Source organism: Physeter macrocephalus, chromosome 21, assembly GCF_002837175.3.
Source record: "Physeter macrocephalus isolate SW-GA chromosome 21, ASM283717v5, whole genome shotgun sequence".
NCBI classification, from domain to species: domain Eukaryota; kingdom Metazoa; phylum Chordata; class Mammalia; order Artiodactyla; family Physeteridae; genus Physeter; species Physeter macrocephalus.
The window spans coordinates 6,145,862-6,162,731 of record NC_041234.1 but is presented as its reverse complement, the minus strand read 5'-3'; the positions used below and the strand labels follow the sequence as shown (position 1 = coordinate 6,162,731).

The 16,870-nt window shown below is 40.8% G+C and overlaps 1 protein-coding gene across 1 annotated transcript in view; it reads right to left on the bottom strand.

Moving 5' to 3' along the window:
- The window catches only part of PHEX (phosphate regulating endopeptidase X-linked), a 195,435-nt gene that overhangs the window by 40,015 nt on the left and 138,550 nt on the right, over positions 1-16,870 (bottom strand). The window contains exons 14-15 of the mRNA XM_007126588.1: positions 12,900-13,003; positions 3,357-3,415 (exon numbers count right to left, since the gene is read on the bottom strand). Of these exons, the coding sequence (XP_007126650.1) occupies positions 3,357-3,415; positions 12,900-13,003 (163 nt within the window). The remainder of the gene's footprint in view (positions 1-3,356; positions 3,416-12,899; positions 13,004-16,870) is intronic.

Here is a 16,870-nt window from a genome sequence, read left to right as displayed (position 1 = left end):
GGCACGGGTTCGATCCCTGGTCGGGGAACTAAGATCCTGCATGCTACGCAGCATGGCCAGAAAAAATAAAATAAACTACAAGCAGAAGCACCAGCTTTGCATTTATCACAGAGTTAGGGAAGCACAAGCTTAGGCACCAATAACCTCAGCTCCTTGTTTTCCTGTTTAACCACCTTATCAGCCCAAATATAATTAAATTCTGCAACACCTCCTGAGTATAACTCCCCGTACAGCAGACTTAAATCATCATTATTTCACACTACACTCTGTCTGAAGACATTGCTACCCAGCTTGACAAGGGTAGAAAAATAAGAAGCTATAGCCACCCTGCAAAAATCTAACATTGAAAGATCACCACAAATCATAGGGTCTCACATATAGGCATGGATTTGCAAAACCAAACAAACAAATAAACAAACAAAAACCCTACAGGTTTTTCTATTTTCTACTCAAGTCTCCACTGCATGCAGAAGCTGACTTAAATGGCATAAATGAGAAAATGATAATGCAAAGTGAATGAAATTCTCATAAATCACGTTACTAAGTATAGTTACATCTTAGATGTGAAACCCAATTAAACAGATGGCCACATGCTGTCAGAATCAGCCCCTAATCAATAAAGATGTTCATTTTAGAAAATCACCTCCATTTTTCACTTCTTCAGTGAAGCAAAAAGGTGGTACTTGGGGGCTGGGGGGTGTCCCAGGAAACCCAGTGGGGAAATGTATAAGGAACTCCACCTGTCTTAATTTATAGTCCGGAAAATCAGAAAGGAGGGAGGAAAAAGAAGTCTCCCACAGGATTCCTTGTCATCTTGCCTGGGAATGTAATTTACAATGAGAGCAAGCACTGGTCATTAGGAAAACAGAAACAGCCTGAATCTCTTAATTAAAATACTGCTTCAAATTGTTCATTCCAAACCCCCTCTGCTCATGAGCTTTCGAGAAACCACTGGGTTACCCTGAAATGGCTGCTTCCTCAGTAAACTTCTGATAAGATCAGCTCTTCCCAGAAAGAAACAGGCTGAGCAGGGGTGAATCCTGGAGGCAGGATTGAAACCCCCCCCCCCCACCCCCGAGAGCAGCGAGCATTCACTGACATTGGAAAGCCAGTGTGGAAGCACTGCTGAAGAGACTACCTCAGTGCCTTGTCTAGCACAAGAACTGATCTATTACATTCACCAGATTGGTGAAAATTTTGTCTACCAATGCCAAGAAGTGATGAAAATGAGAGCTGGTGAAAACACTTCTGTACTTTGGAACACTCACTCTGGAAAACATTTGGTGTCATCTGGTGAAGTTGAATATTTACATCCTCCACAAGCCAGGAATTCCACTCCTAGTACATACCCCGAACACTTGTTTCAGGGGACATGTATGAGAATATTCAGAGCAACTAAGTTCATGATAGCAAAAAACGGGGGAAAGGGGAACGCTTAGGTCTGTAGAACAGATAAGTAATCTGGGGTACAGTCACACATGGAATGTTACACAGCAGTGAAAATGAAAAACCTACTGCCACATGCTACCTGGATGAATCTTAAAAACATGTTGAATGAAAGCACAATTGCTTAAGATTGCATGCAATATAATACCATTTTTATTATGATAAAAATAAGTAAAAGTAAACAGTATATTGCTTAGGGGATACATATGGTTTAAAATTTATTTTTTAACAAAACAAGAAAATAATAAACACAAAAATCGGAATAGTGGTTACCTCAATGGTGAGGAAGAGGAAAAGGATGAGGAGGAGCATAGACAGATGCAATGACATCAGGAATGTTCGAGTTCTTGGATGGGTGGTGGGTTCATGAACGTAGATTTATTTTATCATATGTTTTCTTATATACTTTGTAACTTTATGTGTTCTAGCATGTTATATATAATCTTTTGCATGTACAAAGTAAACCATTTTCTTTTAAAATAGATAATTTAAAGAATTTTCTATCACCCAGTAAGTTATTCCAATTGATATCGGTATAATTTGTGCTATATAAATATAACCTATATTATTATAAATAGTATTTATAAGTAATATCTAAAATATCATAATTTCCCATGTAACACATGCAGCTTACTTCTCAACTCAGAGCTATAGCAAAGCATCATGTTGTATATTTTTAATATATAAAATTTTTATTTGTCAATTATACCTCAGTAAAGCTGGGGGGGTGGAGAAAGCAATGGTATTTTTATGATAATAATGCACTGCCAGCTAACTGTTTGCCTGTTCACTACTCTCCCAGACCAGTCCGGCAGAGACTGCCATTCTCGAAGGTGGCCACACGAGGGCGACTCTAAGAATGTGTGCCTGCTGGGAGTGGGCTGTCCCCTCTGGCCAGGGCGTCTGTCTGGCATGCCCTTGTGTGAACATGACACATTTTGATTCATTCTCCTTTGGGGGGCCACATCGGGTATTCCCCTTCTGCTGCTATTATAAACAACGCTGCTGTAAGCATTCTCACGTGGGCCTCCTCATGTGAGACTTCTCTAGGGCACTGCTTCCCCAACTATGTTAGACTCACCTGGAGGGCTTAATAAAACAGATTTCTGAGCCCCACGTCCAGGGTTTGTGACCAACAGGTCTAAGGTGAGGCCCAAGATTTTGCATTTCTAACAAGTTCCCCTGGGACTCTGTTGCTAATAATCACGGGACCACACTTTGAGTAACAGCATGAGTGCACACGTCAAGAGCTCAAGTGACATTCACAGACACGCACGCCCATCTTCGGCTTTTCTAGGTGTTGCCCAATTGTGCAGCAAGGCGGGTGAACCGATGTACATTTCCACCAGCAGTATGTGTCCCTGTCGCCAACATTTGGTGCTGTTAGATTTTTAATTTGTGCCAATCTGACCTTTAATAATTTTTTAACTTATCATCGTACTTATAATTATGTACCTAATGCATGTAAATAAAAGAAACTCAAGACTTTACATCCCAGGATTAATTAGAGCATTTCAAAGCTTTTCTAACAGCTTCTAAATTCTCCCCAGCTACCTGCTCGTTTTTCCCATCAATCCTAGTAATAAATAAAACAAAAATCAGTAAGACCATTATGCAAGAAAAGTGGAAGCTTGTTCCTTTTCATGGCCAACATCACTGCAGTTTTATTTACTGTAGTTGCTTTTTTTAAAACTTAGTGGTTATATAAAGCTTTTTAAAAAAAACTTATAAGGTAAACCGAATGAGGAAAATTGGACATATGGGTAGGGAAACATACCTGTTCCCCTTCACCAACATACCTGGTCACTGCTGGGAGGAAATAAAGAATGCCCTACTCTTGAGTCACAGTCATGGAAAAGTTGCGTCCATTTTGTAGCACATTAACAAGGAGACAAGGAACCGGTACTCACGGATCTGGTTGGTGGATGCACTGTAGAAGGCATTGACAGTCGTTGGATTTGTAAACCACCTGTAGAAAGAGAAACAACCACCACCAAGTGCTCATCATTATCCAGGCAGGAGGGCAGTGAAACACATACAATGTGGCGGGATTTATTAGCAAATAAGCAGGGAACAATGGAGAAGCTGGACAGGCTCTGCTCGATGAACAATCTCATCCTACACTGAACATGCCTGCTTATGCACTGTTACTAACGTAATGTAAAAAAGCACCAGGGCTTCTGAAATAGCTTTAATGAAAAATTCTAGAATCTAAAGGGATCTCCCCACAGATGGAAGCACAGCAACAAGCTGATGTTTGCCAGGCCCTGTTCAATGGGTCCATGGGACAGCTGAGTTTTCTATGCTGCATCACCTCTGACCTGTCCATTAAAGGTTTGAGATTGGTGACAACAGAGAAGTCCATGTAAAGAGAGATAATAAAGCACAGCCACGGTACCTAGAGGGTCTGCCTGCTCCAGTAGAAAGTTTACTGATTTAAGCACCAAAAGATCTAACGGCTCATCCTGCCTCTATCACTAACTAGCCGGGTTGTGGTGGAAAAGTGGCCTATCTTCAGTTTCAGCTATAAAACTAAGGTATTGCATTAAGATATCTCGGGAGTACCTTCCAGCTATGAAGAGTCTACACTGCATTTTAAATGCACAGGAGGTTACTTAGATCAGACTCAGCAAATTTTTTCTGTAAACAGATGGTAAACATTTAGTCATTTCATGGACCAAGAGGAAAAATCAAGGACATTATATAGGTACTTCTATAGTAAGAGAAACTTTTCTATAAAATTGTATTGATGAAAGTCAAAATATAATAATCTAGTACAGGGCTTCCCTGGTGGCGCAGTGGTTAAGAATCCGCCTGACAATGCAGGGGACACGGATTCGAGCCCTGGTCCGGGAAGATCCCGCGTGCCGCAGAGCAAGTAAGCCCGTGCGCCACAACCACTGAGCCTGCGCTCTAGAGCCCGCGAGCCACGACTACTGAAGCCCGCACGCCTGGGGCCCGTGCTCCGCAACAAGAGAAGCCACCGCAGTGAGAAGCCCCAACACCACAACGAAGAGTAGCCCCTTCTCGCCACAACTAGAGAAAGCCCGCGCGCAGCAACGAAGACCCAACGCAGCCAAAAATAAATAAATAAAAAATAATAAAGTTCCCTTAAAAAAAAAAATAATCGAGTACAACTTCTGGTAATACAGGCCTATTAATGAGAAGAATGCAATTCCTTAGGGGCAGGAGAACGTTACGCTTTGAGGTTCAAAGTCAGTGCTTCCTACCATCAAATCACCGACAGACATTTATCTCTAAAGATCACTCTTAGCTCACGGGCTGTACAAAACCAGGCAGCAGGCAAGATTTAGCCCGCAAGCCATAGTTTGCTGACCCCTGACTTAGATGCCTGTGAGTTTCAGGCACTGCCCTTTATGATTAAAACCAAGCATTTGTCTTAAGCTAAACTGCTCAAAATAAACTTCTATAAATCCCTTTTCAGAACAATCATTTTACCAATTTATGTCTAATAGAATAATTCTGTCAGACTAATAATTGATGTCAGACTAACATGAAACTGGTAGGAAATCCAAGTGTGGATTCTAGTTGGTCCACCCATACCTTCTCCCCTTATAAAGAAGTCCATGACTGTCATCCTATTATTATCGCTAGCAGTAGTAGCAGCAGCAGCTAACATTCAAGGAGCACTTACCACGTCCTACGCACTTTGTAGTCATAGGTTTTCCCCATAGAAACTACAGCCTATCTCACAGGAGAGGACAATGAGACTTACAAGCATTATATACTCGCACAAGGTCTAGTCTGCCTGACTTCAAACCAGTTCTCTTAAGCATTATATTATACTGGAGACATCACTGGAAATCAGAAAAGAGTGCCTCCTCTTGTCAAAGCTGAAACCCGTACTCACTTCCATAAAATGTATATTCCTTTCCTTCAAATTTAGGATGAGTATTTCAATAAACCCTAACGTTTGACACACATTTACTGGCTGGCTTACTTTTCCGAGGAGAAAAGTACAGGGAAAGCACTTTTATTGCCCTAATGTCACTACCTGTAGTAGGTAATATTATGCGCCCCCCCCCCCACCAAAAAAAAGTCCAGGACCTAATCCCTGGATCCTGTGACTATGTTACATTACATGGCAAAAAGGACTTTGCAGATGTAATTAAGGTCAAGGAGCTTAAAATAGAGCAATTATCCTAGATTATCCCAGGTTGGCCCAATCTAATCACATGAGTCCTTAAAAGTGGGGATCCTTCTCTGGCTGGAATCCTAGAGATGCAACAGGGGAGAAAGTCAGAAGAGATGCTGCAGAACGGGAAGTCGGAGAGATTCCAAGGGTGAGAAGGATTTGACATACTGTGGCTGGCTGTGACATGCAAGGAGTGGGGAGAGAGACCTCTAGGAGCTAAGAGTGGCTCCCAGCTGACAGCCAGCAAAGAAGGAGGAACCTCAGCTCTACGATGAGAATCGAAGAGGATTCTTCCCAGAGGCTCCTGCTAAGAGCCCAGCCAGCTGTCACCTTGACTTCAGCCTTCTGAAAACTGCAGCTGAGAGCCCAGCCAAGCCAGCCCACATTTCTGCCCTACACAACCGTGAGGGAATACATTCGTGTTGCTCTGAGCTGCCGATAAGGCTGTGGTGATTCATTACAGCAGCAACAGAAAACTAACACACAAAGAACCCAGCATTCGTTATGTCTGCTCTCTGGGTCAAGAGGGGAGAATCCAGGTGCCTCGCAACATGGCTTCTAAATGACGTTGGACTGAACCACAATATGTACCAAAGATGATGTGTATTCCTAGAGCTCATCTCTTCTCTTCCCATCCCTCCCAACTCCCGTCCCTTTAGCAAAGAATAAACTTTCAAAACATTAGGCTAAGAGCCATGTAGGAACAATGTTTCTGACTTCTGATGGACAAAGGCAGACAAAACAAAGAAATCAAACAACCAGATGGAGCCTGATGGGGCCTCTGAAGCTTCAGCAAGAATTCCTAAAACATCTTATACAAGATGCATGATCTCACCTTTCCTGACTTCTCAGAGCTCCTGCTGGCTCTAGGACATGTTTGGAGCCCTGATTATAAACCCACAGCTGATATTAAGTAGCTGCACTAACAGAGCCTACCAGTTGTGGATGCTATTATTTCTTCTGATTGGACAGTTCCCACACCAAGCCAGCCGTTAAATATCTTGTATAGCTCCCTGATTATATCTGAGTTTATTATATATTTAGTTTTACTATCCTCTAACCTAGGCCTACCTGTGCTGGTTTTAATACGTGTCTGTAATTTTTTTTACACTCCTCCCATTAAGAAGCGACCTCTAAATTCCTCTCCCCTTGATTATGGGCTAGTCTTGGTGACTCACTTCTAAAGCATAAAATGCAGTGGAAATGACACCACATGACTTCCAATGGTAGGCAATTAAAGGCAATATAAGCTCCCCCTGGTAAACACATGTACACCCTCCCTCCTTCTTTTTCAGGAAACTTGCTCTTCAAAGTTTCTGGCTCAGTCAGCATGCCACAAAGAAGCCCAGTACACATGGAGAGGCCACAGTAGGCCTTCCAGGCAGCAGCCAGCACCGACCACTAGGCTAGGAGAGGAGGCCTCCCATGTGACTCCAGTCCCAGCCGCTATCTGACTGCAACTACATGCAACACCATGAGCAAGAACCACCCAGCTGCGCCTAGTGACCACCAGAACCACGAGAGAAAAATGAGTAATTACTGTTGCTTTAATCCTCTAACTTTGGGGGTGGTTCATTATACAGCAAGAGATAACTGAAACACTGAAAAGCTGGCTGTCCACAGATTAAGTCCTACCCAATGGGTTGAATTTTCCCAGAAAAATGTTTCATTTGCCCAACACGATGGCTTTTAAAAGTACCGAACTGGAATTCCTTTAAATGAGGCGTGCAATCACTAGTTCTCCGTGGTCTCCACCACTCCCTATCATTTACACTTGTCTAGGTCAACATCTGTTACCTGATTGGGCCGTGAAGGCCTAGGAGTTTGCACAACTTACCTTCCAACAAGATTTTAAGTTCCTTATGGGCTAAGACTATTGCCCAAGTGGTATATGCTGAGCAAAAATTCATTAAATCTATTTAAATGAATGTATTGCTATGTATACATCTACTTAGATAAACAAAGAGTGTCATTCAAGTGCTTTAAATTCTTTTTATTATGTCTTCAGGGTGTTCCTGCAGTCTGTGTTTGGGAAAGGATTTAGTAGATAAGGTAGGAAGAGGCCTGGTATAAATTTCAAAAAAACATGGAGATGAAATTATACTGGACAATGGATGCATAAAAAGAGTGCGATGATGAAATGCAATAATCTAAAGCAAAAGACACTGATACCCTGATTTCTTTGGACCATATAAAATAGATATACATCAGGCTAGAGTTTTACATTTTACCTATTAACTCTTAAAGATAGTCTAGGGAATATGGAATGGAAAAACCATAGAGTATTTATTGCTTTATTTCACATATCCTGTAGATTGTATCCATCCCATTCCATGCTGTAGATAATTCTGGGCAGGACCATAATGTGTACAGACATTTGATGTATTTTTACATATTTTTCAGAAGACAGAGAAAAAAATCCAGACATGTTTGGTCACAGCACAATGAGAGTGAGTTAATAGGGAGGCTGGCTTAAAATCATTTCTGTCAAAGAAAGAGGATCCTGAGGGAAAGAAATTACTTTTGACTCAAGCTGAGCAGTGAAGTAAATCCTCTATTTTTAAGCAAGCTGATGAAGCGACAATTCTGAGAACCAACCCCTAAATATGTACCTTCAGGGATGACCACCCAATTAATTTCATTCTTGCTGAAATTTCCCATCGTGTTAGAAACTTCTTAATGCACGTTACTGCAGCTAAAATGGATTCCATGAGAATGAAACATAAAGGGTGTTTATCTCCTATACCCACAAAGAAGCAAAATGTTATTTCAGGGCTTTATGGAAATATAACCAGGATGTGCTGTTCAAAGTGAACGAGTGTAGTGGAGCTACTCCAGAATCATCCTCATTCGATTAACTCATGAATTTTCAGACCTAAAAGCTGTCAATGAAAGTCGATGGGTATCATAAAGCTAAAATTCCCCACAGTGCCTGAAAAAGGACCCACCTGAAATTTCTTCTAAAAAAATGACTATCACATCACTTTACCATGCAAAGAGAATCTTAAATTTCCTAACATTGCTTTCCCGGATATAGACATATGGTCTGAGGAATTACTAGCACGGCACTGATTTTCATTCCAGGAGAACTTTTCCAGAAATATTAACCAATTTAATGTCCTTGTGAAAGAGGTATTTGTTTTCATTGACAGAGAAGACAAAGACACAAGTCACACAGTTTGCTTAAGCCCACAGTCAGCCAGCACTTTTCCAAGGCATAAATATTAGAAATAGTCAAGGTCATTAGAATCTTACAGCCCATCAGTATTTTAGGATGATGTTAAAAACAACACATTTAGGGCTTCCCTGGGGGCGCAGTGGTTGAGAGTCCGCCTGCCGATGCAGGGGACACGGGCTCGTGCCCCGGTCCGGGAAGAGCCCACGTGCCGCGGAGCGGCTGGGCCCGTGAGCCGTGGCCGCTGGGCCTGCGCGTCCGGAGCCTGTGCTCCGCAACGGGAGAGGCCACAGCAGTGAGAGGCCCGCGTACCGGAAAAAAAAAAAAAAAAAATAGACACATTTAGGAGTTTTTCAATTAGCAACCCAGGCCTTGCTACACACCCAAATGAATAATGACATTCTGAAATGAAAGAATTAACTTGGCAGCATCTCCAATATAGAAGAATCCCTGAGAAGACCCCGAAAGTTCACAAAAATACTGGTGCGAAGTTTGAATTTTTCACAAGTTGCAAAGACAAGAGTTTGAACTTATCTGAAGTAGACCTGAAAGGGCAGGATGATTTACATATTACATGTAGAGGCTCACTGAGATACTGGAAACTATTTGAAGTCGTGAGATTTGAGAAGCTGGTTTTAGAACCCTAAATCTAATATTTCTATTGAGTAATTTAGGCTGGGAATGAAACAGGCGAGATGGACTAAGAGATACCGTGACGAGAGGGGAACATCAAGGACAATGGAGCAGGCGGCTTCACATCAGCTCTCTGCTCTCTTCCTTTGTGCTTTGGAGGGGAGCCACGGACACATAAGGGCAAGGGTTCAGCTTTAGGCCTACCCCTTAAGGTCAAACACTTTTACCTTACTCTGTAGGTGCACAGTGTAAGAAGATTTGAAGGGCAGCGGGTAGGATGGCTAGATGGGGCCCACGGCTAAGAGCGAGAGGCGGTAATCACAGCTTAAGCCAAGGGAGGGTAAAGGGCCTAGAGTTTTTCTAGAGGCCAGAACAGAGGAGGGAGTTGGAAGAGGCAGTAACGAGGGACCCACAGAGCATAAAAAGAGCCAGCCAAAGATATGGAGACCAGAATATCAGACAAGGTTAAAACGTGGGCCGTGAGAAAAAAAAAAGGGCCATCGAAGTCAGGCTCCCAGCTATGACACTATGAAAAGGTCAACACATCCTTTCCACAAAAGCCAAGTATACCTTTCCCCCGGCTGGCAGCGTGGAGGCCGCACGACGCCTGGAGTTACTGTAAAAGACGTGAACCAGCGGGAGTTCGTCAGAGCTCTGGCCGCCTTCCTCAGAAAGTCCGGGAAGCTGCAAGTCCCTGAATGGGTGGACACTGTCAAGCCGGCCAAGCACAAAGAGCTCGCTCCCTATGATGAGAACTGGTTCTACACACGAGCTGCCTGCACAGCACCTGTACCTCCGGGGTGGCGCTGGGGTTGGTTCCATGACCAAGATCTATGCAGGGCGTCAGAGAAACGGTGTCATGCCCAGCCCCTCAGCAGAGGCTCCAAGAGCGTGGCCCGTCGGGTCCTCCAAGCCCTGGAGGGGCTGAGAATGGTGGAAAAGGGCCAAGATGGGGGCCACAAACTAACACCTCAGGGACAGAGAGATCTGGACAGATTCGCTGGACAGGTGGCAGCTGCCAACAAGAAGCATTAGAACAAAAGATGCTGGGTTAACAAATTGCCTCATTCGTTAAAAAAAAAAAAAGTATAAAAATGGACAAAACTGTCAACGAACAACCATTTTAGGGCCCTGGGAACTGATCAAAGGCAAACAACACATTGACAAATGTTTCATTTTGAAAAACTGCTACAACTTAAGAGGAAGTAGAACAGGAGTCTATGGCCTTCTTGCCAGGGACTACTAGCATCCCTCCCAGCTCAATCAAGCAAGAACTTATTTTATTAGGATAGGGCTGGCTGGAAAACCAGCAGCTTTGCTGCCACAGGGGGTGAACTCACTTGGGGTAGGGGTAAAAACTTGCAACTATGCCAGCTGAAAGTGATAAACCTGGTAGAAAACAAATGAGGAAAACCCACAGCTTTGTGAGCCTGAAGTTACAGTTCCCATTGGGGAAAGTGACAGATCAGCCAGAAATTTAAAAGGGAGACAGTGGAACTGAAAGAGTCATAGAAGGGTGAGATCAGCTCTCCACACATCCCTGGCTGACTGGGAAACTAGGCATGTGTACGGGGGAGACCCAAGAGAGCCCAGTAGAAAGTAAACTCCAAGGGTGACTGGGAAGGGCTGGTGACTTTGAATGCACACCCAAGCCCCACGCAGATCAACTGGCAGAGGGCAGAAGCCCTACAGGTTCAAAGTGTCTGAGCACAAGCCCTGCCCTGATCCCTGGCTGTGGACTAAGCTATGCAGACTCAGGGACAACCTCCATGAAGTGAGGCTAAAAAATAAAAATGAGAATTTAGAAATGAGTAGAGACATCCATGGCCACATACTGTAGCAGAGACAGATTCTACAGTGTTAGTCCAGGAAAGTTACTTTTAAAAAAGCCTCAGAAAAATAAATCAGAATCCACCGTTGCTACAATACATTATCCTAAATGTCATTTTCAACAGCGACAAAAAACGATGCTGGAAGAAAAAGGGTAAAGAAAAGCAATCAATAAAAACTGACTCTGAGTGAGCCCATATGTTGGATTTAACAGACAAAGACTTGAAAGCAGCAACTGTAAATTAGTTCAAAGAATTAAAATAAACTGTCTTCAAACAATTAATGGAAAATATGACAATGACAACAAACAGTCGTAACAAAGAAATAGAAACTATTAAAAAAAACAAATGGAACTTCAGGAGTTGAAAAGTGCAATAATCAAAATGAAAATTGTATTGATGAGTCACCAGCAAATTTGAGAATACAGAAGAAAGAACTGGTGAATTTGAAGATGGATCAATAGAAATAATCCAATCCGGAGAAGAGAGAGAAAACAACCTTGGAGAACTGGGTCATAGCAGAACAGAGTAATACCAGCAGGCAGAACAGAAAGTAATCTAAACCTAAGCTGAAGAATTTCTCAGTTGTAAGCCTCTTGTTCATTTTGTAAAATGGGGATAATAAATAGTACCTACACCTCACAGAACTGACTAGAGGATAAAATGAATTGAAATATGTAAGTCACTTCCTGGAACATTAGAAACACATAATAATTTTTAGTTGCTACCGTCATCATCATTCACACTTTGCTAGGGAAGAAAATCATAACTGGCCCTGACCCCAACAGTTCCTAGTGAAACTTCCCTACCCGTAGGAAAAGTTCCTACCGCTTGCTGAGAAGAGGGGTGTAAATCGTAACTGCTACTGAAGGAAAATAATAGAGCTATCAGTTCTTTGACATGCATTACCTCAACAAAGATCCTATAGTTACTTCATAATCACAGGCGTACCTCGGAGATTGTAGGTTCAGTTCCAGACCACCATAATAAAGCAAACATCACAATTTTTTTGGTTTCCCAGGTATATAAAAGTTATGTTTATACTATATGGTAGTCTGTTAAGTGTGCAATGGCACTATATCTAAAAAAATGTATATACCTTAATTTTAAAATACTTTATCTCTAAAAAATGCTAACCATCATCTGACAACACAGTGTTGCCACAAACCTTCAATTTGTAAAAAACGCACTGTCTGCAAAGTTCAGTACAGCCAAGTGCAATAAAATCAGGTATGCCTGTATACAATTACTCCTACATGTGTAATCATACTTTACTTTTTAAATAGTTGGTTTTTAAGATATTCAGAAGTTTCTGCCTGAGTGTGAAATTCTAGAGAAATTTGCTTATATATATATTCATAACAAGATCTAGAAATGATCTGAACATTTGCATCTTAATAAGCCTTCTTTTTACATGTGTTGATGCTAGGAGTAGGGTAGTCATAATTAGACTGAACAACTGATTCATATAATATCAGAAATAAGAGTTGCCAAAACATAACACAAATTTTGCCAAACAAAAATAACTGGCAAGCCAGCTACTCTGACTTGAGGGGAATTACAAAGTTTGATCTAAAGAAACTCCACTTCCCACCAACGTATTTATCTATTTCACTTTTTTTTTCTTTTTTTCTTTCTTTTTTTTATTTTTCTTACTCACTCTGTTTTCGGAACAGCTTTTCTCAGCCAGAAGAAGTCAGCCTGTGCTAAATACTTGCGGGTTTGCAGGACGTTGCCGAAGTAGTCAGATTCTGAAAACTTGATCTGAATAAAACAAACCACAACCATCACTGTTCTAAGTGCAGATAAAAGATGGCTCTGAAAAAAAAGACTTCAGCGCACAAATGAGCGTGCAGCGGAGACGCTGCACTCCTCACATCATCTCTCAGCCATCACCGGTTAACCCGGTCTTCACAAAGCCATGAAATTTAATCTCAGTGATTTTCTTTTAAAATAAAAAGCTCAAAAATCAATATGGTCATTTCTGGATGACAGTAAAAAATGAGAAGCTGCAGTAATTTACAATGCATTTCATTTGCTTTACAACTGAAAAATCTACTTTAGCCTTTACAGAACATATTATCTTAGGTTTGAAATTTCTTCGCCCACATGAGTCCTTGATCTTTTCTAAAAATGTGTACTTTATTTATTTGTCACATAGGTTCCTCTAATAACATTCAGTTTATTCAGCTGAAACCTCGTTTAGTTCACAGATGATGATTTAGTCAAACGTTAAAATCTAATTTAGTGTAATCGGTATTTGTTCATGAAGGAAAAAAAAAAAATGAAAGTGATTCAGACTTATTTTCTACCCTGAGCACAATGGAGTCACTAGAATAGCTTGATTAATGGAAATTATCTATCAACGCTCAAAAAATGCTCTGGTCGCTGAAGATTCATGAAATTACAGAGGCAAATCATAGATTATAGCTCGCATGGAAAATAAGGAAGTTGATGGCTCACAACAATGTTGTCTATTAAAATAGGGAGAAAGACATAGTTGATTCTTGAGTTCCTTTTTTTTGGAAGGAGAATGGCAGAGTTTTAACTCTATAGGCACTCTATATACACAAGTAGCAGTACTTAACCTAAATATTGTAAATAATATCCACGTAACAGTAAAAGCAGTGGTTTGTAGTGATCCCTAATGCTTTGGTTTTAAAATATATTACTGTGGCAAATAAAATAAGAAAAATATACATTTGAATAAGCAAATAACCAAGAGTAATCATATTCTTATTAGCTGTAATATTTTTGTAAATTTAAGCCATGATACTCTTTTAAAAGCAAAAATTAAAATTTGGCAAATGAAGGTATATGAGACCCACAGGCATCACACTACAGATATGAATGAATACACACAACTTGACAGTTACAGACTTGACAGCAGCCTATTTGTTGGCCAGTGTCTGGCTCAGGTTTATCTCTTCCCTAACATATCATGGGTACTCATTTTGTCTGCAGAGTAACCTTTGTTAATGACTCATCTTAGCAATCTTTCCAGGGGACCAGGCCAAAATATAAAGAAAAGAATAAAATAACTAATGGCACAGAGAGAAAGGCAGGAATGAAAGTATCAATTCCTGGCATCTTTGGTGTTCTACTTGGCCAGCAAGTTACAGAGGTAAGACTTCAAACTGTCCCTCCCTCAATCCTCTTAGGGGAGGCGGCTGATGAATAAATCGTGGTATAATCACATAATGGAAAACCACACAGAAGTCTAAACAAATGGTCTGTATGTGTGAACGTGAAATAACCTCAAAAGCAATGCTGGGTAAATAAGTTGTATGTATTAGAGAATTTAAAATTTTAAAACTTATAAAACAATACTATATGCTGTTTATGGGCACATACCTATGTAGCAGAAGCATAAAGAAATGCATGGGAATGAGAAACACTGAATTCAAGAGAGCGTATCTAGGGAAGGAGATAGGCAGGGAAGAAGGACATTAGGTCAAGGAGGACTACACGAAGAATTTCCAATGTATCTGCTTTATTCATTTAAAATGTGTGTGTACATGTATACAGCTAATATGGCAATATGTTTAATATTTGTTAAAGCTAGAGGCGTTCAAAATACGATTTTACATACTTTGCCGATGTTTGAGATGCTTCATAATAAAAAGAAATCTTACAATCGATTGTATTTTAGATAGATGTTTATACTCAGCCTCAGAAGAAACAGAGTAAGCTCCTTGTTTCAAGAAGCAACCCTAACTAGCAATTCTAATGCGTTCCCGGATCACACAGTTTAAAGATGTGCCCAGTGTTCAACCTTTTTTCAGCTTTTGTTCCGAAGACAGATCTGCCAGAACTTTCAGAATATGACTGTAACTGACAGAAAATTCAGATACGTTCTTGGGTTCACAGCGTGCTCCGGAAAATTCTCCCAAAGGAATTTCTTTCAAAAATATTAACTTTTTTAAGACGCAGACGTAGAGAATGGACTTGAGGACACGGGGAGGGGGAAGGGGAAGCTGGGACGAAGTGAGACAGTGGCATGGACATATATACACTACCAAACGTAAAACAGATAGCTAGTGGGAAGCAGCCGCATAGCACAGGGAGGTCAGCTCGGTGCTTTGTGACCCCCTAGAGGGGTGGGATAGGGAGGGTGGGAGGGAGACGCAAGAGGGAGGGGATATGGGGATATATGTATATGTATAGCTGATTCACTTTGTTATACAGCAGAAACTAACACACCACTGTAAAGCAATTATACTCCAATAAAGAATGTTAAGAAAAAATATTAACTTTTTTTGTACCATCAGTGGGGTCAGTTGTCACGTTTAGAAGAGTCTGCTAATAGTGGTACTTTCCTGTTCCATTCGAAAACAAAAACTTGACATTCAGGTTGTTCTACAGACATGAAATGGAAAACCACCCAAAAATTTCCTAAAGAAGAAGAGTTCCAGGTCTAAAAATACTTCTCATAAATATGGTCCTACCACAGCCATGAAAATGATCATGGGGAGCAAAACTCAGAGGTAAGTGATTACAAATTTGCCAACATCTTACCTATGTTTAGAAGGATAAATTTTAAATTGTTTTAATCATTAAACTGAGCATATTTTCTATTTCTTAGCCTGGTTCAGTTAATCTATTTCATTTATTTAATGGACATCACAGGTAATAGGGGACAATTTTTACCGTTTCCTGTAAGACAGGTTAAGTGTTTGGGAGTAAGGAAGGGCCAGCCGCTGTTATTCCCATATGACAGATGGGAAAGAACGACGGAGAGATTACGGAACCTGGCCAAGTCACACAGTCCAAATCATTAGGCTCCTACTTCAGTGTTATTTTCATTGGTCCTAATAAGAAAACTGGTGACTCAACAAAGAGAGTACAGGGAAGGAGGAGGAGAAGGTTAAGAATTACGAGTGGGAGGAGAAGCAGTGATTAAATAAATCAGGGTACAGTTTACTTAATACCACACGGCTGTTAAATAACGGTAATGAAGGCTATGGAAGACAAGGACAAAACAATATGTTAACTGTAAAGGTCAGTGTACAAAATTATATATAAGCATCAATTACAGCTATACAAAAATAGAAGGATAAAATAATACACTAAAACAGAAGTACATACTATTACGTTCAAGTACCAACATTCAGGGACGTTTTCATTCCTTTTCTCTATTTTTCAAATTTTCCACCATGTGATAATACTTTGATAATGAGTGAGAAAAAACTAGGAAACCTAGCAACCATTGGGAAAGTTCTGCTTGTTGTAGAGATAGCAACAAGAATGAATGTGCATGAATATTTTAGAACCACTTGTAATCTTCAAAAAAAATGTTTAAACTGTGAAAGCGACAAGAATTGGCTCAAAAGTCTCTTGTCCTTTCGGTTACTGGTGAAAATCTAGGTCAAGGTGATAATGACTTTCAATCAATTCCACCTCCTGACTTTTCAATTGAGTGACCTTTGGGGAATTAATTGGGGCTCCCGTGTCATTTCCTAAGAATAGCTGTCCAGATCATAAAATTTAGGGGAATCTGACTTTCTCTTTGTGGAAATCCTATCCTAGATGCCTAGCACAAATGCAACAGACTAAATGGAAGAATAAAGCTATTACCCTCCCCAAAGGTGAAGAACACATAATAAGGGCAGAACAAGGAAATGTCTTCAG